Source organism: Anolis sagrei, chromosome 2 (assembly GCF_037176765.1).
Source record: "Anolis sagrei isolate rAnoSag1 chromosome 2, rAnoSag1.mat, whole genome shotgun sequence".
Classification (NCBI taxonomy): domain Eukaryota; kingdom Metazoa; phylum Chordata; class Lepidosauria; order Squamata; family Dactyloidae; genus Anolis; species Anolis sagrei.
In genome coordinates this window covers 167,757,562-167,781,345 of record NC_090022.1, presented here as the reverse complement: position 1 = coordinate 167,781,345, position 23,784 = coordinate 167,757,562, and the positions used below count along the sequence as shown (strand labels likewise).

General features: G+C 40.8%; 1 protein-coding gene across 3 annotated transcripts in view; it reads left to right on the top strand.

Annotated features, from left to right (window-relative positions):
* Positions 1–23,784, top strand: part of TRPC4 (transient receptor potential cation channel subfamily C member 4) — a 182,706-nt gene that overhangs the window by 120,655 nt on the left and 38,267 nt on the right. For 2 of the 3 annotated variants that reach the window (XM_060763452.2, XM_060763453.2), the window contains exons 4-6: positions 12,896–13,232; positions 15,668–15,807; positions 22,643–22,956. In XM_060763452.2, the coding sequence (XP_060619435.2) occupies positions 12,896–13,232; positions 15,668–15,807; positions 22,643–22,956 (791 nt within the window). Of the gene's footprint in view, positions 1–12,895; positions 13,233–15,667; positions 15,808–22,642; positions 22,957–23,784 lie in introns of those variants that run through there. The other variant, XM_060763454.2, reaches the window with a different exon arrangement.

Here is a 23,784-nt window from a genome sequence, read left to right as displayed (position 1 = left end):
GATTGGGACTGAGAGACCAGGGTTGGAATCCCTTCTCAGCCTTGGAATCCCACTAGGTGATCTTGGGCAGATTATACTGTCTCTGACTCTGAGGAAGGCAAAAGCAATTCCTTTCTGAATAAATCTTGCCAAAACAAGTTTGATTGTAGTAGGGAATGTCCTAATAGTTTCTTTTCCTTACTCTCTTGTGGGGATGCTGTAGCTGTACAACAACATCCTGTGCATTTGGAACGGTGTGTGTGTGACTGAAAGGAAAAAAGCAAAGTGAAGTCCTTCTTCCTTCTAGGGTAAAAATCAAAGTGTTTCAGGGAAATCAGGCCATACCAGTTTTTCTTATAAGATACCAAAACTCCTTAGAGCCCATGGGATTCCTGTACCTCCTATTTACTTAATATTTTTGTGTGTTTGTGTGTGTTTTAAGAAAATGATTCTGCCTTGTGTTTTGAGAGATAATAAATGACAGTTTAATGCTGGACTTATAATTATATGCTGTAGTTCAAGGGAGTCTTCTACAGAACAATGAAAATGCTATCAAAATGTTCTGTGTAATGTGAATGCATTCAATTCGAAGTTAAAATAGTCACTGTGGCTAGATCTACAGTGGCACATAATCCAGATTATCAAAACAGATAATCCACATTATCTACCTTTAACTGGATCATATGAGTCTACACTGGCATATAATCCTGTTCAAAGTAGATAATCTGCTTTTTATATGACAGTGTAGATGGGGATGGGACCTATATGAACAAGGATATTGAAAGCAAAATAATGGGTGGCATTTTAAGCTTCATTCTGATAAAACATTCAGTGTCAGCTGTCAGCTCACAGTAGCTGCTCCCAAATGAAGGACAACGCTCTGGTATCACTGAGAACTTTACTACAGGAAACAGAAACATGCAAAAAGCTGAGAGTGCCTGGAGTCGGTTGGCACTCCGTTATATACCCTCCCCCATGTTCAAAAATGTAACTCCTGCCAAGACAAAACCCTGCATAATTCACCCGCCAAAACTGCAACCGTTCCCTCTCAGGGTCAACCGCTGCAGGTGTCTTATCAGAGAAATGTCAGGGGCCCTGATTTCTGGCTCCAGAATCAAGGCCCGGGAAACTGGGCCCTGACAGTCAGCATCTAACTTTAAATTAAATGACAATTTAATATAGTTTCCCTCTAACTAGATACTTTTAAAAACAATTAACTAAATGTATTAACCCCTTTGTACTAACACAGAGAAATCCTGTTGCTAAACTCTCTGATAGTAAAAATGGGAGTTCTTGTACTGCTTGCTGCTCTTGGATTTAATATCTAACATATTGAAGCATGTATTACACTTCGGTAGGGTTTTAATAACTACCATCTGACATGCTCAATTAGGAGAGATAATTAAATTTCTAAAAATACATTATTGGGTAGATTACATGTAATCATCCACAACATAGTTCTAGAGAGTGAAAAGTAACACACAATAACAGATTCCTTCTTTTCAAGACACTTATCTATACATCCTTATTTAATCTAAGTAGTAGGAAATCCTTAAGTAGTAGAAAATACCAGAGGATACCTGATCCACTATGATATGCAGCATCCCCACAAGAGAGTAAGGAAAAGAAACTGCTTTGTTTACAAACAAAAAATGAAAACCACCCAATATTGTAGGTTTATACTCCTTCATGCTAGTTTTGCCTCAAAATTGATGGATGAATTGATTGGATCCCCCCTCCTACAAACTCACACAAACACTGGTACAACTGAATGTATGCGAGAATACAAATGGTAAACATGTTGGGGTTTCCCCTCTTTTCAGGTTTGCATTATTCATGCAAATATACAAAGTAGGAGATGAAGAGAAACAATAATCACAAAGGAAAGACTGTAAAGAAAGAAAAAGAGAGGGAAGAGGAGAGGAAAAGGACTTGAACCCATTTCACAATTACATTAGTATGGCTCAAACAATAATCTCTTCTGCTGGTTAATGTAAATAAGCTAGGCCAAAAATCTGCAGACTGTTATTGGAACAACATGTTGACATATGTCTAATTCAGGAAACCCACAATAAAGGAAAGAGCAAAACTGTTGAACCTAAAAAGCTGGGAATTACAATATGAATCCAGGGGGTCAAATAAGTCGAAAGGAGTGGTAATATTAATAAAGGACACCCATAGATTTGAACAAGAGAAAGAAATAGCAGACAAGGAAGGATGATTTATGATGGTAAGGGGAAAATTAAACAATTGTGGGATCACCATAGCAAGTATCTACACCCCTAATAAAAACCAGTTAGGATTCATACAAAGGTACTGTGCCAAAATAAAAAAAACAAGCAAAGGGAGACATAATCATTGAGGGAGATCTTAATATGGAACTGTATAAACAAACAAAAAAATATAGGGACATACCCCGCAAGGCTGGAATTTGTAAAATGGAACCATACAGAAGCACATAATAGAATAGGAGAGAAGGGAATGATCCCAACCTTCTTTATGCATAGGCCTACAAAATTTACTGCAATAGACTATTTCATAGTAGAGATTAACAATGTAAGATTAATAAAGGAGATCAAAGTGGGGAACCAATGGTCAGGAGACCAGTTCTGCTTTTGTTAAAAGTCAGCTAGAAAGTCCCCAAGGAAAAGGAGATTTAACCCAAAGTTAACCTTTAATGAAAAAAGATAAACGCGTCATTAAACAACAGATTCAAGAATTGTTTCTAATTAATAGACAACCACAAATTAAAGAAGGGATTTAATGGGACGATTTTAAAGCAATCGTAAGAGGAACATGTATTTCATTGGAAATTGGGAGAAATAGAAAAGAAAAATCCACATTTGAAAAAATTAGATCAGAGGTAGAGAACGCCTTTCAACTTTTCAAAAGAAAAATCCATTGTTTGGAAATAAGATAAGATGGAAAGAGAAAAAACAATAAATAGAAGATTTAGATACAATTGGGGCCACAAAAATTCACGAAGACCAATATGACTTTGTAAAAATTAGGAAAATAGCGGATCCCATAAGGAATACTCTGAACATCTTGAATCATGCCACAGGGAAAAAAATCTAAAGTAATATTAAAATTGGACTTTTGTCAAGCGTTTGCCTCACTAAATCATAAATATATGAACAGACTCTGTAAGGAATGTAATATGTGTGGGGGGGGAGGGGTGTGTGTGCGTGCAAGGTAGTAAAAGAACTATCTGGAAATAAAGCAACCATAACAGTAAATGGAGCACACGCAAGATAAATAATTATCAAGAGGGGAACCAAACAGAGATGCCCCCTTTCCCCAGCCCTATTTGCATTAGCCATTGAGCCATTAGCAAATTCAAAAAGGAACGACCCTGTCATTAAAGGCTATAAGGTGAACAAGGATAAAATTAGTATCAATCTTTATGCAGATGACATTATGATAATTTTAGGAAAGGTTGAGGAGTCATTAAAATCAATTATTAAAATAGTTTAGGACTTTGGAAAAACTTCGAGCCTCACAATTAATTTTGGAAAATCAGAGATACTACATAAAAATCTAACATGGGAAGAACTCAAGAAGGTTCAAAGTATTATGAGAGTGAAATGGGGAAAAAGAAGATAAAATACCTGGGGTAGATATCCCAAAAATTCTCAATAACATAAGACCAAAGAACTTCAACCATCTATGGAAAAATATAAGAAAACAATTTAACACACAGGGAAAGAATTTTTGGGATTAAATTAAAGGGTTAAAAATTTATAAGATAAAGATTTTGCCCAAATTCTTTTATTTGTTCCAAACCCTCCTGGTGAATATTTCTAACAATTTGCTTAAAAAGTGGGATAACTCTATAAAAATGGGTAGTGAGAGGAAACAAAAATAGAATTTCCAACTTTTTATATTACGGTATACAAGAAATGGGTGGGTTGGAGACCCCTTCTCTGAGAATATATTATGAGGCAAGTCAGTTAGCCAGGTCATTAGAATTCAAAATGAAAAGGTCAAAAAAATGGTTGCAAATAGAAAAAGAAGCAAATAGTTGGAAAAGGGAGGCTTGTATGGGAGCAAAAATAGACAAAAAATACTTAAAGAATTTAAAGGTTGGCCCTTGTTTATCAATGTTATTAATTTGGAAAAAATGGCAGAACAAATTACAAATAAATAAAATTGACCCTTTCCCATTAGGAACCTTGGAAAATAAGGACAAGACATTTAGGAACCTATTAAGGGCCCTGAAAGAGAACAGTATTAAAAGGCAGGGGAACTTGTGGAACCCAATGGAGAAACAATAAACTGGAACAAGATAAAAGACAAAGGCGGACAAGGGAACTGGATAACATGGTTAGGCCATGAAAAGAAGAGAGGTAGCAGAAACCCCACTAAACAGAATAATTAAAAAGGAAGTAGAAAAAGAGAAAAGAATTATCATGCTATTGTACAAAGAATTGACTTATCTTACAACACAAAAAGCACCCTTATAGAGAGTTGGAAACAAGAAAAAATCTTTAGCAAGAAATTATGTTGTCTTGGATTGACAACATTCAGAACATTAAACATATGAGAATCAAAGAAACCCAACAGAAAATAATCTCTAAATGGTGTAGAACTCCCCTTCAACTAGCTCACATAATGGGAAATCTTTCCAATGTTGGCATAAATGTGGGGGAATGGGGTCATATAGGTTCCCACATGTTGGGATTGCAGAAAAATTCATAACTATTACAGTAAAATAAGAAATGTAATGAAAGAAATAATAGGGAAAACTTAAAGTGGGATAAAGCAAGATTCATGTATTTCACTGTAGAGGCAAATGAAAATAACAGTAATTGGACAGAAACCCTAAAATATATGATAGCCGCAATATAGGCTACGATACTCCAAGGATTGAGAGACAATACGAGATTTGATGGTCTTATCTGTTGGAATACATAATCAATGATTTCATTAATCAAAGCAAAAACAAGCATTTTTTTAAATTTATCATGTCAGAAGCGAATTGAGGGTACACTTAACATGTATTTAGGGCCCTTACAGACAGACCCTATAGCCCTATTATCGGCAGTGTGGACTCATATAATCCAGTTTAAAGCAGAAAACCTGGGGTCAGATCCTGGGATATAGGACTTGTCTGGAAGAGCCCTTAGACACCCCAGAAATTAACTCCATGATGGCAGGGCCGACCTTAGGTAATTTTCAGGTGTAAGCAAACAGTATTTTGGTGTCCCCTCCCCCCCAAAAAAAAACCAATCACTGAAAAATAAAAGGTAGAAGGTAGAGGTGAAAAGGTCACCCTACTAGGATCTGCACGCATTATTCGCCGATACATCACATAGTCCTAGACACTTGGGAAGTGTCTGACGTGTGAACCAATACAACTCCTAGCATAGTGATCTTGTTTGCTGTGTACTAATCTTGTTGTGTTTGAAATAACAACAACAACAGCAACAACAACTTTATTTATATCCCACCACCATCTCCCTGAAGGGACTCGGGGCGGCTTACAGAGAGCACATAATAGTGCCACAAAACACACAAAACATTTACAACAATAATAATAAACCTCAGGGGAGAGTGCTTGCTCTATCAATGTTTAACATTTACACAAATGACCAGCCACTGCCAGAAGGGACAGAGAGTTTCATCTATGCTGATGATTGCGCCATCACCACTTAAGCAGGGAGCTTTGAAATGCTTGAATAGAAGCTCTTTGAAGCTTTAGGGGAAAACGGATTCTTAATCCATCAAAATGCAGGTGTGTGCTTTTCATTTTAAGAACAGACAAGCATCTCAAGCTCTGAGGATTACCGAGAAGGAATCCCACTGGAGCATTGCAGCACACCAAAATACCTGGGAGTTACACTGGACTATGCTCTGACTTACAAGAAGCACTACTTGACTACCAAGCAAAAATTGGAGCTAGAAATAATATCATACCCCTCTGTTATGTCAACTCCACTGGCTGCCGATCCAGTTCCGAGCACAATTCAAAGTGCTGGTTTTGACCTACAAAACCCTATACGGTTCTGGCCTAGCGTATCTGTCTGAATGTATCTCCCTCTACATCCTGCCTCGGAGTTTAAGATCTTCTGGGGAGGCCCTGCTCTCGGCCCCACCTCTATCACAAGTGAGGTTGGTGGGGACGAGGAGCAGGGCCTTCTCGGTGGTGGCCCCTCACCTGTGGAATTCACTCCCTGGGAAAATTAGGTAATCGACATCCCTCCTCTCTTTTAGAAGGAAATTAAAAACATGGATATGGGACCAGGCTTTTGGGTAATCTGGCAGATAGACAAAGGACAATTGACGACTATAATTGATAGGATTTGACAATGTGGAATGAATTTACCGACTCTGAGCTGGTAAACGTTGAGCACTAGATTGGTTTTATTGATTATGATGTATAATTGATTGTCTTAATTGTTTTGATTGCTGTTTATATATGTTTTATCTTTATCGTATTGTTGTGTTGGCATCTAATTGTGCCTTTTGTAAGCCGCCCTGAATCCCCCCTTGGGGGTTGAGAAGGGCCGGGTAGAAGTGCGCGAAATAAATAAGTAAATATGAAAGCTGACTGGCACAACCTAGGGATCATAACTAGAGACAATGAAGACATCTGCCATTGCGCTTTTCTACTCTGCTGCTGAGTATGCATGCCCAGTGTGGAATCCATCTTACCATGTCAAAACAGTGGATGTGGCTCTTAATGAAACATGCTGCACTATCACAGGGTATCTATGCCCCACACCACTGGAGAAATTACGCTGTTTAGCCAGTATTGCACCACCTGACATCCCTCAGGAAATAGCAGACTTTAATGAAAGGACTAGGGCATGGATATCTCCAGCCCATCCTCTGTTCAAATATCAGCCAGCAAGCCAACACATTAAATCAGCATCTCCTGATGTTTCACCTGCATCTGGGGCTGGCATCCACAGGTGAAACATCAGAGCTTCTGTGTATTGTCAAAGGTTTTCATGGCTGGAATCACTGGGTTCCAGAACATGGTCATATAGCCCGAAAAAACCTACAACAACATCAGAGCTTCTGTTGGGAGTGAGGCAAGTGAGGTGTATCTATACGTGTGGAATAATGTCCAGGGTGAGATAAAGAACCATTGTCTGTTTGAAGCAAGTGTGAACGTTGCAATTAGCAAGCATAATTAGCATTGAGTAGCCTTGCAGCTGCAAAGTTAATTAGTGTTGTTGCCTAGAGGCATCCATTGTATGGGAGGTGTTCACTGGCACTTGATTGTTTGCTGTCTGGAATCCTCCTGTTTCTGAGAGGAGTTTAAAGGATTTTATATGGTAGTGTAAAGGGGTCTTAATATAATCCAGTTCATAGAAGATAATCCAGATTTTATATGGCTGTGGAGAAGGGTCTTAATATAATCCGGTTTAAAGCAAATAATCCAGATTTTATATGGCAGTGTAGACTAAGTCCCCTTTTCCACTGCCATATAAAATCCAGACTTTCTGCTTTGAACTGTTTTTTGTGGCAGTCCAGACTCATATCTTCCATTTCAAAACAGAGGTGTGGGTTGTATATGGCAGTGTGTAGACCCAGCCTTGGGGGAGTATGAGTGAGGGGAGATCCACCGGATCACAGTCGATCCTTCCCTTGAGGAACTTTCTTGGATCTTTTTGGCAGGTGCTGCAAGGTGAGAGGCGTGACCTAGAAAACAGCAAGGCAGCCCTGCCAAGGAGAGAAGAAAGCTGGGTTTTAGGACCCAGTGAGGGAGGGAGACAGGAGGGCGAGGAGTCCAGCCTTGGCTCCCCTCTTTCTCGCTGCTGTCTTCCTCCTCTGGGGGAAGAAGCCTCCAGTGAGAGGAGGCGAAGGAGGCAGGGCAAAGCGGGGTGAAAAACAAAACAAACCCCAAATCCTGCCATAGAGTCCCATTCAAAGCAGATGACCTTGAGGAGGAGCTGTGTTGGACTGCTTTCATTGGGGGCAAAGATGACTTCATGTTCCTGGGGCTGGAACCTGAGGAGGCTGCGAGGATGGAGAGGATGTCCCTTTGGGGGCTGTTGCGCCCGAGGCCCCTCAAGAGCACCTCTCGGGGATGCTGCGCTCTATGCAAATGCGTAATTTGCCTAAAGGTTCAACCACCCTTGAATGGTGGTTAATGGCAATACTGCTCCAGTTCCTGGAGCTCAGATCCCTTCCACACAGCTGAATAAAATCCCACATTCTCTGTTTTGAACTGGAATATATGGCAGTGTGGACTCAGATAACCCAGTTCAAAGCAGATATTGTGGAATTTTCCGCCTTGATTTTGTGGGTTATATGGCAGTGTGGAAGGGTGTGGAAGGGTGTACAGGAGTAAGGCGAACAGGCAAGAGAAACAGGCATGTTTTGTGTGGTGGAAGGGACAGCACAAAGTGAGATTGCGTGTCTTGAGGTAACCTCAAGTAGAGTCATTTGGGAGAATTTGTTGAGCTACATTTGTAGTGCCTTTTGGGAGAAGGCTGTTTGTTTGTGTTAGTTGAGTGGAAGTGTCTCACCTCCCCCCCCCCCCCCCAATGATATGCACACAAAGAAGCTAGTAAAATATAGACTAGGCAATATTATTGTTAGGTGGACTGTAGATTGGTTAAATTACCAAACCCAAAGGGTGCTTTCTAATGGCTCCTTTTCATCCTGGAGAGAAGGCATGTTTTTCAAACTTGTGGATAACACCAAATTGGGAGGGATAGCTAATACCCCAGAAGACAGGAGCAGAATTCAAAACAATCTTAACAAATTAGAGAGTTGGTTCAAAATTAACAACAGGGACACTTAGGCAGAAAAAATGAAATGCAAAGATACAGAATGGGGAATGCCTGGCTTGACAGCAGTACATGTGAAAAATATCTTGGAGTCTTTGGGGACTCAATGTCATGAGGTGACAAAAAAGCCAATGGGATTTTGGCCTGTATAAATAAGAGTATAGTGTCTAGATCCAGGGAAGTCATGCTCTCCCTCTATTCTTTTCTGCCTTTGTCAGACCATACCAGGAATACTGTGTCCAATTCTGGGCACCACAATTGAAGGAAGATGTTAACAAGCTGGAATTTTGAGATATATTTATTATTTTTATTACGAACACTTTTACCCCACCCTTCTCAACCCCTAGGGGGACTCTGGGCAGCTTCCAATTGGCAACAATTTGATACCGCACAATAGAATATAAAACAGCAATAATTATAAGAGTTAAAAGCATAAAACATTAAGACATAAAACGTTAAAACAATATACTTACGGTCCACTGAGCTATTACCAGTCTAGTGGTCATTTTTCTAGCCGTATGCTATGATTGAGTACTCCGCTTAACTTATCCATAATCCTTTTCCAAGCCATTGTCAACATTTTCAATTGGCCTTTCTGCCTAATTGCCTGAAGGCCTGGTCCCACATCCACGTTTTTACCTTCTTTCTAAAGGTGAGGAGGGATGATGATGACCTAATTTCCTCGGGAAGTGAATTCCACAAGTGGAGGGCTACCACTGAGAAGGCCCTGTCCTTCATCCCCTCCAAATATGTTTGAGAAAGAGGCGAGGCCAAGAGCAGGGCCTCCCCAGAAGATCTTAAACTCTGAGGTGGGACATAGAAGGAGATACGTTTGGACAGGTATGCTGGATCGGAGCCGTAAAGAGCTTTATAGGTCAAAACCAGCACTTTGAATTGTGCTCGGAAAAGGATCGGCAGCCAGTGGAGTTGACATAACAGGGAGGTGGTATGCTCCCTGAATGACGCTCCGGTGAGTAATCTAGCTGCCGTCCGTTGGACTAATTGTATATAAAAAAATTAAGATGATTTTGCCCAAATTTTTATTTCTGTTCCAAACCCTCCCAGTGATTATTCCTAAGCTGGAATGTGTCCAGAGAAGGGCAATTTAAACGATCAAGGATCTGGAGAACAAGCCCTATGAGGAGTGGATAAAGAGCTGGGTATGTTTAGCCTGCAGAAGAACGCAATTGTCCTGCTTCTTGGCAGGGGGTTGGACTGGATGACCCACGAGGTCTCTTCCAACTCTATGATTCTATGATTCTAAGTCTGAGAGGAGACATGATGAAGGCCATGTGTACATATGTGAGGGGAAGTCATAGGGAGGAGGGAGCAAGCTTGTTTTCTGCTGCCCTGAAGGCTAGGACATGTAACAATGGTTTCAAACGAAAGGAGATTCGGTTTCTCAACACACCAGAATTCACCTTCCACTTGGTTCACTGACAATATACTAAATTTTTAAAATGCCTGCTCCTTACAGTTGGCAATTAGCTCCACCCACTTTTGCTTCTCCCTGACCAGATCTGGATACAACTCTAACACAAGTTATGTTCCTATGGCAACTCAGCCAGCAAGCAGCTACAGTTTAATCTGCCCTCCAATATATATCCATTTAATAAACATTTGCAAAAAAAAAATCATATTATAATTAAGTAATTCATTACATTGCCTCTTCCACCTACTCGAAATTATCTGCAAGGCAAGCAAGGAATTTGTTGGACCTTGTACTCTTGGCCAAGTTTGTTTTCCAGCAAATATTGGGATAGTTGAAATCACCCATGACTACTCTATCGCTTTTTGTTCCTGTTTGGTCATCTGTTGACAGAAGGCTTTGTTGAGTTTTTCATCATGGCTCTGAGATCTGCAGTAGACACCCACAACAAGATCTTTTTGAGTTCCCTTGATTCTTATCCAGATGCTTTCAAGCTGGTTTCCCAGATTGCAGTCTTGCATCTCTTCTGCAACGTAACTGGTTTTCACATATAATACTACTCCCCTTCCTCTCCTCTTTGTTCTGTTTCTGGGAAAGATGTTATACCCCTCGATGTCTACATTCCAGTGATAGGATTCATCCCACCAGGTTTCAGTGATGCCTATGACATTGTAAGTATGGTGTGTTAAAAGTTGGAGTTCATCTTGTTTATTTCCCAGGCTCTGTGCATTAGTGTAATGTCATGTAAGCCCCTGGGACCTTCCCTTGGACTGTTTACTTGGGATTATTGTGCTCTCACTACTTGGTCCTTCTTGTGTTTGTGCAACTCTCCATTTATTTATTTATTTTATTTATTTACAGTATTTTTATTCTGCCTTTCGCAGCCCGAAGACAACTCAAGGGGGCATACAAATTGGCAACAATTTGATGCCACAACATACATAAATACCGATTAAAAACATTTAACATAGCATAATAAAAATGCATATAACACCATTAAAACTATAATAATTGTTTAGCCTTTTGGTGGTTTTCTGAGGTTGTGGGTAAAGTACTGTTCACAAGGCTGTTGTGTGTCCTCCCGCCCCCTGAGTGGATCTAGTTTAAAGTGCTTCTGATGAGGTTTGTGAGTCTGTGAGCAAAAAGGTATTTTCCTACTTGTGTGAGATACAACAACCCATCCCTTGCCAGTAGGGCATCCTCCTGGAAAAGCAGGCCATGGTCAAGGAAGCCAATGTATTCCTCCTGAGACCATTTTCTTAGCCAGTTGTCCTGTACTATTTTATTTGCCCTTGTAGGGCTGCACCTTACAACAGGGAGGAGTTCCGAGAACTTGAGAAACATTTGTGATCTTTTGAAAAGTATGCCTAGCAGTATAATTGGTTTCTACATGAATCAACACAAGGGGGAGGGTGATGGGGCTTGAGGAGCCTGGTGAGCCTCTGAGTGACATGGTATATTTTTGATGCAGCATATTTCTCGAGCCATCTCATCAGATCTGGAAATGATGGCTTCCGTTCCTCTATTACCAAGGCCCGTTTCCTTTGAGGATTGCCAGGGTCCCTTTTGTGAAAGTCGTGTGTAGGTCCCCTGAAAAGTGTTCCTGTTGAAGTGGATTGTGTAGGTGTAAAGTGTTGTCCTCCTCCTCCTGGACATCCCTGGTGCTTTCGTCAAGGACAACCCATTGAGATGTGTCCAAGAGCCCATCATTCTCCTGAGTGTGTTCCTATTGCTCTAATAACAGAGATATCTATAAATCAGTTGTAAATAAGCAATTGTCCTATTGTCCTATTTAAATAAGCTTCAACATTTAGCATATCTATTATTTTGTCCTCTCTAAATTTAGTAAAAACCACAGAAGTACTATTACCTTTGATTTAATGAAAGAAGTCTGAAGAAGAGAATTTTGTTCTTAAAACAAGGACACAAAAGCACCCGGGGAACCTTGTTGTGGACTCCCGAGTTGACTGAAAGCAACACGAACTGTTTCCAGTTTTGATACTCTCAAGTTTGTGGAATACAACATGAACTTTTGTTGTAACATCATGGACATATTCTCAAATGGACTAAACACAATGTGAACTGCCTTTAAATTTGATATATTCATTGATGTATATGTCCTATGAAATTAGGTTGTAAACTGTATATATTTTGTACATTTCACTTTTGAAGTTACTTAAACTTGTACCTATGTTGAAGCTTATTTAAATAGGACAATTGCTTGTGTTCCTATTGCACCTGGTCCACAATTGGGGATGAACATTTGCATGATTGTTTAAGTGTGAATGTAATGAACCATCGTCCCAGTCAGGGCTATCCCCCGCACATTGATCAAGGACAATCTACTAAGCAGTATCTAAGTCATTGTGCTCCTCCCCAAAATGCTGCATTTCCTGATAAGGTATTAGTTGTTTAAGATTTTGGAATCTATTGTATAACTGCAGCTGAGCAGAACTATTCTGAGGAGGTTGTCTGGGCCTGTGCCTCCAAGCCTGAGGATTGTCAACATCTGAAGTGATCTCCCCATAAACTTTCCTATCATGTTGGTGTTGGTGGAGTGTGGATTCCATTTCTAGAATAGTGTGTTGTGCAGTGTCCAAGAACAGCTCAAATTCCTGAATGTCCTTAAGGGTCTTAATACGGTCCTCAAGTTGGTGGATGATGATGATAATAATGAGAGCAGCAGTAGATGATAATGTATGAGGTGGAGGAGATTTAACTGTTTCTGTGCTTTTTTCAGTTTGTTGCCCAGCCAAATTGCCAGCAGCTTCTTGCCTCTCGCTGGTATGATGAGTTCCCTGGATGGAGAAGGCGCCATTGGGCTGTGAAGATGTTGACTTGTGTCATCATTGGATTCCTATTCCCAGTCTTCTCTGTCTGCTATCTGATTGCTCCCAAGAGCCCATTGGGGCTGTTTATCAGGAAGCCATTCATCAAATTTATCTGCCACACTGCATCCTACTTGACTTTCTTGTTCCTCCTGCTACTTGCATCACAGCACATCGACAGGTCAGATCTGAACATGCAGGGGCCTCCACCAACCATCGTCGAGTGGATGATATTACCGTGGGTCCTGGGTAAATGTATTAGTAAAGCAAATACAGTTGAATTGTCTAATTCTTAAGCAATTGCCTTGCTGCAGTCTGAAATAAATGTGGCACAGGGCACAAGAACAGATCAGAAACTTCCTTCCAAATAAGTTGCAAACTAGAACAGTAGTAGAAAATTCAAGTCAATGTTACAAATCAATATGTGAGAGGTGAGTGTTGTGAATAGGTAATAGGTAATTCCCCTCCATGCGGATAAATTAATGTATTTTTTTCAGCAACTGCCCAAAATATTGTGCATGGCCATATTATATGAATAGTGCTATAGAAAACATTTATTAATGGCCACAACTCTGAAACACATGTTTCATTTATATTTAATTAAATGATTTGTAAGAAAAAATTGCCATTTCTCATTATGTTCATGCAACACACCTGCACATTGCTGCCACAACATGTCACAACACGCACTTCGAAAAGCTTTCTTCATCTGCAGTTGTTAAGGACTCACACATGAACATCAGCCTTTACCCCAAGTATAGAACTGGGATAATTTTGCCCAGTTTTTCCATTTTTACTCAAGATTGGGCCCAGTTGGTGCAGTGCAGGCATGGGGAGAGAGCAATAGAGTTTTACTCAAAAACCCATCAAAGTATTTAGGATAAATATGAAATATGTAGATCGTAGAGCATAACAAGGAAACTAAGTAATTGAAACTTTTCCTTTTGCTTCAAAGACTATTCTCTTTTCCTATAAGGGATGTATGTTCTGATCCACTCAAAAACCTGCATCTTTGTCATAGGATTGTGACTTAAAACACTCCTAACATTTTCTCCTCCAAAGCTATTATTTGTAAATGCATATCAGACTCAGCATGAAGTTCCTTAGGTGCTTAAAATATATAATGGTTTCCGCAAGCACCTGAATGCATGAAATCTGATAAGTGTCTCCAATTAGACGTTCCTCAGATTGTGTGAGCTCAGTCATGACTGCTCTGAAAAACAAAAGATGTTGTAAATGGCTGTCCAAGGTCATAAAAGATTTCTTTTCCAACAATAAATTTCACTTGAAGTGAAGGAAACCTTCATTGCCTGCAAGTTCCAACACTGCTCTTAAAATTGTATGTGGGCAGCACCCTGAAGAAAATACAAGGGAAATATGTTGCTTATGCTGAGTTGTAGGGAGTATTCTATAAAATGATTCATTTTCAGGAAATAAGAGATTGAAAGTGGTTATAATTTGCTGCAGAATTCACTGTGTTTTGACTTGCATTAGTCCTACTGCCTTCAGTGTGTCTAGATGCGGATCTACACATTCCCCTTATTGCGGAAACTTCTGAAATAAAAAGGGGGCTGTCCAGACAATGTTTTGGACAATGACAAATTAATTTGGCACAATCCAGGAAAGCCCTGGTTTGTGGCAAATTAATTTGATAGTGGGTTTATTTGGTGGCTTCCAATGACTTCATCACATTAGAGAATTAATCCACTTTAAATCCAAGAAGGTGCAGGATAAACCCACTACTTTTAGTATCTGGACTGCAGTCCAGACACCATTCCCACAGTTTTCCAATCTAAATTAGCCCGGAAAACTGGGCATCCCAAACTCCCACCAAAAGCCCTACCCCCCCCCCCCCCCTTTAAAAATAAAAGTACTTAATTAGCCTCCATTGAAGTGCTGCAGCAGCTCTCCTGGCACATAGAAATGACGCGCCAGGAGAATTGGGGAGGGGGAGGAGGAAAATCACTCCTTCCCTCCCCTCTTTCTCTTGGCACACCATTTCTACATGCCAAGAGAGCTGCTGCAGCTCTCCAATAGAAGCTAGGTAAGTACTTTTATTTTTAAAAGGGGGGGGTAGGGCTTTAGGGTAGGGAGGTAGAGTGTCCATCTAGATACCCACCCCAGAAAGCACGCGATTTCTGGGGGGTGTGTGGACAGGGCCGAAGGAACATCCACATTTTTTAAACGTGGATGCTCCTAGGATAAAGCCCTGTCTGGAAGGGTCCTAGGATGCAGTCAGGGAGATAGAAGTACAGCATACATTGAGAAAAATAGCTTCAGCTGTTCTACATAACGGAGGCTGTGTTTGAAGAGTTCTGCTGGATTTTTCCTTGTGTGTTATGGAAACATGAGTTGCACATGCAAAATAATTATGGGTCCTGCTTTTAAAAAGCAAATCGATTATGTATTCAACAGTGCATCCTGGTATTTACTTGAGTTCCAGGACTTGGTTCCAGGACTTCCAGTGGTTACCAAAACTCATGGTTGGCCAACTCTAATTCTATGTGACAGAGCAGTATAATATCCCTTATATAAAATGGCAAAATAAAAATTTACCAGGTGTATTTCTATTATGAGTTTGCAGTGGAGGTAGGGAATGGTTTAATCTGTAGATACAGAATCCCTATATGTAAAGGGCCAACTGTATTCAAGTATGCTAAAATGTCTACTTTTTCTATTTTCAGGGTTTATCTGGGGCGAAATCAAACAAATGTGGGATGGTGGCCTTCAGGACTATATCCATGACTGGTGGAACCTGATGGATTTTGTAATGAACTCCTTATATCTCGCAACAATATCATTAAAAATTGTTGCATTTTCAAAGGTAAAAGACCGATGTGTATTCCTGCCATATTATATAACTTTCATTTACTTCGGAGATAGATCTGTTGTTTCTTTTGTTTTTCAAAAGCTTCATGTTGACTTTCCTTGGTGGCCAATATACTACTACAGCCTTTAGGAGAAAAGGAATATTCATAAGAAAAGGTTTATGTTTTATAGAGATCCTACCAGAACGGGACACTTTCAATTTCTGTTACCTTTTCTTGGGGGATAAGATTTTTAGCAATAGCCTGACTCTTGTCATTTTTATTTGAGTTAGCTTTGAATTAAAGTGTATACTCCTCAATCTTTGCTTAAGATAGCCTTGACTGACATAGATGGATAGAGTTGTAGCTGGAGTTAGTAGAGTTGTAGCTGGTGGCATGCATACCAAACTGAATTCAACATAGCAAGGGGAGTCTTTTTCCAAAATGACCTCAAAGGCTCCTCAGTGTGCAGCTGCAGTATTAGGAAGCAATTTCTCATGATATTTATGGAAATTATTTGTACATTTGAATTTCCATACTATTTATAGCATGTCCTTTTCATTTTGTATCTGCTTTGAGGAAGACAACCATTTGCAAATGCATCCACTCAAATTTTCTTTGTAATCCTAAATATGTGACCTGGTATTATCTATGCCCTCTAAGTGTTCCAACAGGAGACACAGTCCTGTTTATTCCTCTGTCTCCCCACTTTCTATGTTGCTTTTAAAATATCCCAGATACAATTCCTCCTCCCACTTAGGGAGGGACAGAATCTTGCTCTTCCCAGTAATCTCCACTAGAATCCAATGACTGCTTATCTGTTCTTCCTCAATAACTGTTGATCTTGACCACATTATGATGTTTTTGACCACATTTGATCTTGATCACATTATGATGTTCCTTGACCACATTTGTCCCAGTTTTCACCTATGAAATGTTGGAGGGTTGCAGAATATGTTTTCTGGATGTTGGCTGGGATACTAACTTTTAGCACAACACCACAAATATAATATCATAGGCATCACTGAAACCTGGTGGGATGACTCCTATCGCTGGAATGTAGACATCAAGGGCTATAATCTCTTTCACAGAAATCGAACAAAGGGGAGAGGAGGCGGAGTAGCCTTATATGTCAAAAACTGTTATGCTGCAGAAGAGATGCTTTCAAGCTGGGAAACCAGCTTGAAAGCATCTGATCAAGGGAACTGGGACTCAAAAAGATGCCATTGTAGGCGTCTACTACTAACCTCCAAGCCAGGAGGAAGAACCTGATGAAGTCTTCTGCCAACAGTTGACAAAACAGGCACAGAGAAGAGATGTAGTAGTCATGGGTGATTTCAACTATCCCGATATTTGCTGGAAAACAAACTCGGCCAAGAGTACAAGATCCAACAAATTCCTCGCTTGCCTTGCAGACAATTTCATGGTCCAGAAGGTAGAAGAGGCAACAAGGGGCTTGGCTACTCTTGATCTCATCCTAACAAATGTGGAGGACCTGATCAATGCGGTTGAAGTGGTCGGATCCTTAGGGGCAAGTGACTATGTGCTCCTGCAATTTGAGGTACAAAGGAAGGCTGAAACTAAGACAAGTCAAACCCGCATTATGGAGAGCTGATTTCTGAAAAATGAAGGAAACACTGAGCAGCATTCTGTGGACACAGATACTAAAAGACAAGGGAGTTACAGATGGATGGGAATTTCTCAAGAGTGAAATACTCAAGGCACAATTGCAAACCGTGCCAACAAAGAGAAAAAATAGGATAAGTGCAAAGAAGCCAGAATGGATGTCCAAAGAACTTCTAACTGTGCTAAAGCACAAAAGAGACATGCACAAGAAGTGGAAAAAGGGAGAAATCACCAAAGAAGAATTCAAACAAATAGCCAACACCTGTAGGGAAAAGGTCCGCAAGGCTAAAGCACAAAACGAGCTCAGGCTTGCCAGGAACATTAAAAACAATAAAAAGGTCTTCTTTTCTTATGTCAGTAGAAAAAGGAAAAACAAGGAGGCGATAGAGGAGGAGATGGGGCAATGCTGACAGGCGGTAGGGAAAAGGCAGAACTAAACCTCAGCAAGATAGAGTGGATGAGGGATTAGAGGACATCCAACCCCAAATTGGGAAACTTAGTCGTCCAGGAATACCTGGTACTCTAAATGACCCCAGGGCCAGATCAACTACACCCAAGAGTACTGAAAGAACCAGCGGAAATCATTTCGGAACCATTGGCAATCATTTTTTAGAGTTCTTAGAGAATGGGAGAAATTCCAGCAGATTGGAGGAGGGCTCAGCGTTTCCTTCATTTTTTGGAAATCGGCTCTCCTAAAGTCCAAAATGCGGGTTTGACTTGTCTTAGTTTTGGCCTTCCTTTGTACCTCAAATTGCAGGAGCACATGGTCACTTGCCCCTAAGGATCCGACTACTTCAACCACATCGATCAGGTCCTCCGCATTTGTTAGGATGAGATAAGAGTAGCCAAGCCCCTTGTTGCCTCTTCTACCTTCTGGACCATGAAATTGTCTGCAAGGCAAGCGAGGAATTTGTTGGACCTTGTACTCTTGGCCGAGAGTTTGTTTTCCAGCAAATATCGGGATAGTTGAAATCGCCCATGACTACTACATCTCTTCTCTGTGCATGTTTTGTCAACTGTTGGCAGAAGACTTCATCAAGTTCTTCCTCCTGGCTTGGGGGTCCTACAATGACATCTTTTTGAGTCCCAGTTCCCTTGATTCTTATCCAGATGCTTTCAAGCTGGTTTCCCGGATTGCTCTCTTGCATCTCTTCTGCAGCATATCAGTTTTTGACATATAAGGCTACTCCGCCTCCTCTCCCCTTTGTTCGGTTTCTGTGAAAGAGGTTATAGCCCTTGATGTCTACATTCCAGCGATAGGAGTCATCCCACCAGGTTTCAGTGATGCCTATGATATCATATTTGTGGTGTTGTGCTAAAAGTTGGAGTTTGTCTTGTTTATTTCCCAATGATCTGTGCATTAGTGTAAAGACATGTGAGCCCCTGAGATCTTCCCCTGAGCTGTTTAATTGGGATTATTGTGCTTTTGGTACTTGGTCCTAGTTGTGTTTGTGCAGCCCTCCATTTAGCCTTTGGCGGTTCCCTGACATTGTGGGTAAAGTAGTATTCGCAAGGCTGTTGTCCCCCTCCCCCGGTGGATCTAATTTAAAGTGCGCCTAATGAGATTTGCGGGTCTGTGAGCAAAAAGGTGTTTTCCTACTTGTGTGAGATGCACCCCATCCCTTGCCAGTAGACCATCCTCCTGGAAAAGCAGGCCATGGTCAAGGAAGCCAAAGCGTTCCTCCTGACACCATTTTCTAAGCCAGTCATTGACCTGTACTAATTTTCTGGCCCTTGTAGGACCGTGTCTTACAACTGGGAGGAGGGATGAAAAGACCACCTGTACATTACATTCTTTTAGCTTTGCTCCTAGAGCTTTTGAAAAGTATGCCTAGCAGTATCATTGGTTCCTACATGAATCAACATGAGGGGAGGACGGTGATGGGGCTTGAGGAGCCTTGGTGAGCCTCTGAGTGATATGGTGTATTTTTGCCCCCGGTAGGCAGCATATTTCTCGAGCCATCCCATCTGTCTGGAAATGACAGCTTCCGTTCCTCTAAGGAGGGAGTCGCCTACTACCAAGACCTGTTTATTTTCAGGATTGACAGGGTCCCTTTTGCGCAATGTAGTGTGTAGGTCCCCAGAAAAGCGATCCTGTTGATGTGAATTGTGTAGGTGTAAAGTGTTGTTCTCCTCCTCAACATCCCCGGTGCATTCGTCAAGGACAATCCATTGAGATTTGTCCAAGAGCCTATCGTTCTCCTGTATGTGTTCCTGTTGCACACCAGAAAGTCAGAAATAAGCCAGATAATGTCAGGGGTGATTTGAATGCAATATTCCTGCTTCTTGGCAGGGGGTTGGACTGGATGGCCCGTGAGGTCTCTTCCAACTCTTTGATTCTATGATTCTATGTGATCAGTGTATATCCCACTCAGAGCTCAAAACCTGGATATACTCTGTTCCTCTACATCAGGACATCTCAGCTGACATCTCAGCAGACTGATTAAAAAAAAACCTGCACTTTTCAGCAGTTGTAATGCCACAGATTCCTGGGTCTGGCTCCAATACTGCAGTCATCATTCCAACCTTGAACTGGTTTCTGGAGTGTTTATGTGGACACAGCAACCCTGGTTCCTTTTAATCCACTTCCAAAATGGATTACAGTGTCTATGTTGAACCTCCCTTAGCCTAGGTCAGACCAGAGAATCTAGTCTGTGGGGAATGGTGGGGTGGTTCAGCACAGGCACATAATGCAGTGCCAAACTAGCATGAAACATGACAGTACAGGGCAGCCTTATGGGCAGATAAAGGTGCTGCCAAGCCCCACAGCCTAAATGCTAAATCTGGTTTGGAGCTGTTTTCCATCTCTCTGGCATTCTGAACCCACCACCCCCCTACATAGATTAAAATGGTACTTATCAGAGCTCCAGCATGTGACTGAGCAACGCAGCTTGGAATTAGCAAGCCCCCTCTCACTTCATCCAAATTGTTTTGTAATTATGTTTATTAAAGTACTGGGGAGAATGCAGATGTAATGGCAAACATTCAGTGAGCAACATACAGTGGTTTGTGACCTGACAGCAACTGAGGACCCTTCCAGGAATAAAGGACAGGCTGTCCAGACAACATTCTGGACAGTCCCGAATTAATTTTCTACAAACCAGGACAAACCTGGTTGGTAGAGAATTAATTTGATAGTTGATTTATTTCACACCTTCTTGGAGACATGGGATAAATCAACTAAACTGTGGGAATACGCCCCGCCCCCCCCCCCCAAGACCCCTTAGAAAATAAGAAAAACTTGTGTGGTATCCATTAGAAGCCTCGGCCGGCTCTCCTGGTATGTAGAAATGAAGCGCCAGGAGAACGCGGGGGGGGGGGGGGGGAGGCTTCTAATGGACACCATGTAAGTTTTTCTTACTTTTCTAAAGGGTCCTGGGGGGGAGGGCCTCCGGGCATTCTCTCAGGCTAGACCCAACAGAACATCTGGACAACCCACCCCAGAAAATGGACAGGATCCCAGTAACATCCACATTATTTTAAAGCAGATGCTTCTGGGATAAAAGCCTGTCTGGATCCGGCCATAGAATCTCTTAGGGCCACATAGCTGCATAAAATCCCACATTATCTGCTTTGAACTGGGTTATATGGCAGGGTGGATTCAGATAACCCAGTTCAAAGCAGATATTGTGGATTATCTGCTTGATATTCTGGAAGAGCCCCTAGTCCACTTCATCTAGGTCCCTGGGTACACAGAAAACTGGGCGAGTTGGAAGGCACTGAACAGACTACGCTCTGGCACCATGAGATGCAGAGCCAAACTTAAGAAATGGGACTACAAAGTGGAATCCACGACATGTGAGTGTGGAGAAGAGCAAACAACAGACCACCCACTGCAATGCAACCTGAGCCCTGCCACATGCACAATGGAGGACATTCTTGCAGCAACACCAGAGGCACTCCAAATGGCCAGCTACTGGTCAAAGGACATTTGATAGAACACAAATTTTGTGTTTTGTTTGTTTGTTTGTCTGTTTTTAATGCAACACAACTGTTTTGGTTCACTCCTGACATGATAAATAAATAAATCTAGGTCCCTTCCACGCAGCTGAATATATGGCAGTGTGGACTTAGAGAACTCAGTTCAAAGCAGATATTGTGGGATTTTTTGCCATGATATTCTGAGTTATATGGTCGTGTGGAAGGGCCCTAGAGCTGTTAGGAATTGTGAGAGCTGAAGTCCAAAACATCTGGAGGAGCACAGTTTGAGGGCCCTTCCACACAACCATATAACCTAGAATATAAAGACAGGAAAATCCCACAATATCTACTTTGGACTGGGTTATCTTACTCCACATTGTCATACATTCCAGTTTAAAGCAGAAAATGTGGGATTTTATTCAGCTGTGTGGAAGGAGCCTGAGAAACTCTTATCTAGAGAACCTGAGGTGTTTTACCATTCTTTGCAAGCAAGTATATGTTTGGTTTGGTTTGCTTCATAGTTACAATATACAATACAATACTTTATTACAGTCACTGACCAGCACAAAATGGGGCACAATCGCCCTGGGAGGGGAAAAAGAACTCCCCACTTAAGCAGTTATTTCAAAGTAGATTAGAAAACAATTTAAAATCACATTTTAAAATACAGGCTATTGTAACAGGTATGGAACCAAGGGTGGGGGAGATTATATGAGGAAGGCCAAAAGCGCTGGAGGGACACTAAAGGGGAAGGGAAGGGCACATTGCGAGTCTAGTAGCATTCCAGCTGTAACATGTTGCTCTAACTACATTCCCAACAGGGTGTTGCCTTGTGGGGTCAGTCATCGTCCATCTAATTTTAAGTGCTGCAGCACAAAACTTAGCAACACTGTAAGTTATTGTAGTGTTAGGGTTGTGCTTAGATTGGAATCAAGCTTCATATTTATATACTACCCCTTATTGAAACAGGTTCCCTAGAACTGCAAACAGTACCATAGATCTGCATATTTCATGACTAGCTGTCCCCTGCCATGCATTGCTGTGGCCCAGTCTGTGAATAGATGTATATATGTGGTTTTGCACATGCGTTGTAAGGTATGTTTTATTTTTTGGCTTTTTAAGTCTCTTCCGCTATATTTTTCAGTGTTTTTATGAGTGATGGTCACTTATTGGCCCGACAGGTGTATTGTGTCCAAATTTGGTGTCAATTCGTCCAGTGGTTTTTGAGTTCTGTTAATTCCACAAACGAACATTACATTTTTATTTATATAGATTGTTAATGTTACCTCACTCTTTTCTTTTCAGTACAGTGGGCTGCTCCCAAGACAGAGCTGGGATATGTGGCACCCAACCCTGGTGGCTGAGGCCCTTTTCGCTATTGCAAACATTTTTAGTTCTCTCCGCCTAATCTCATTATTCACTGCAAATTCTCACCTGGGACCATTGCAGATCTCCCTTGGAAGAATGCTGTTGGACATTTTAAAGTTTCTGTTCATCTATTGCCTTGTGCTGCTAGCTTTTGCAAATGGACTCAACCAGCTGTATTTCTATTATGAGACTACTGAAACTGATCGCTGCAAAGGGATAAGGTGTGAAAATCAAAACAATGCATTTTCAACGTAAGTTAACATGTCCCTTCCTACTATTTAAAAACATTTTTTAGTGTTTTACAGAATTCTATTTACTTCTGTTTGGGCCTCCCGGATTTTAAAGCATATCATGACGCATGTGCGTTGATATGGATAAAAGATTGGATATTGTTGAATAAAGAAGATTTTTTAAATATAGAAGGAAATTATCTTAGAGTAGAATGGCATACTTATTTATGGTACGAAAGGGAAAAGAAATAAAAGAGTTTTGGTAACCATTATGTGAGAGTATCCCTATTAAGAATATGGCAAAAATATAAAAGATGCTTTTATTCTAAAACACCTTTATGGGTCTCTCCCATGGAAGCAAACGAGCAAAGACTTTTAGGATGGAGAAAATGGCCAACCTACAAAGATTTGTTAAATAAAGCTACAAACAATATTAAGCCTTATGAGGAACTAAAACAATTTTTTTCTAATATTACTTGGTTATATTATATGCAAATTAAAGAATATTACAATCAAAATAAAAAAAATGGATTTTCCTGGGAGGAAACAGCGTGGGATAAAAATTTAAAATTGGAAAAGAAAGTAATATCAAATATTTATAATATATTACTTACCTGGCTGACTGAAAAAGAACAGGTTAAAAACTGTATGATAAAATGGGCTCAAAATTTAAGAAGACCAATTCAAATGAGGGAGTGGGAACAGATGTGGAACAAAAACTTAAAATATACATATGCAATGGAATTAAAAGAAAATTGGATAAAAATGTTCCACAGATGGTATACCACACTGAAGCAACTTGCTAAAATGTATAAAACAGTTTCTGATAAGTGTTGGAAATGTTCAGAA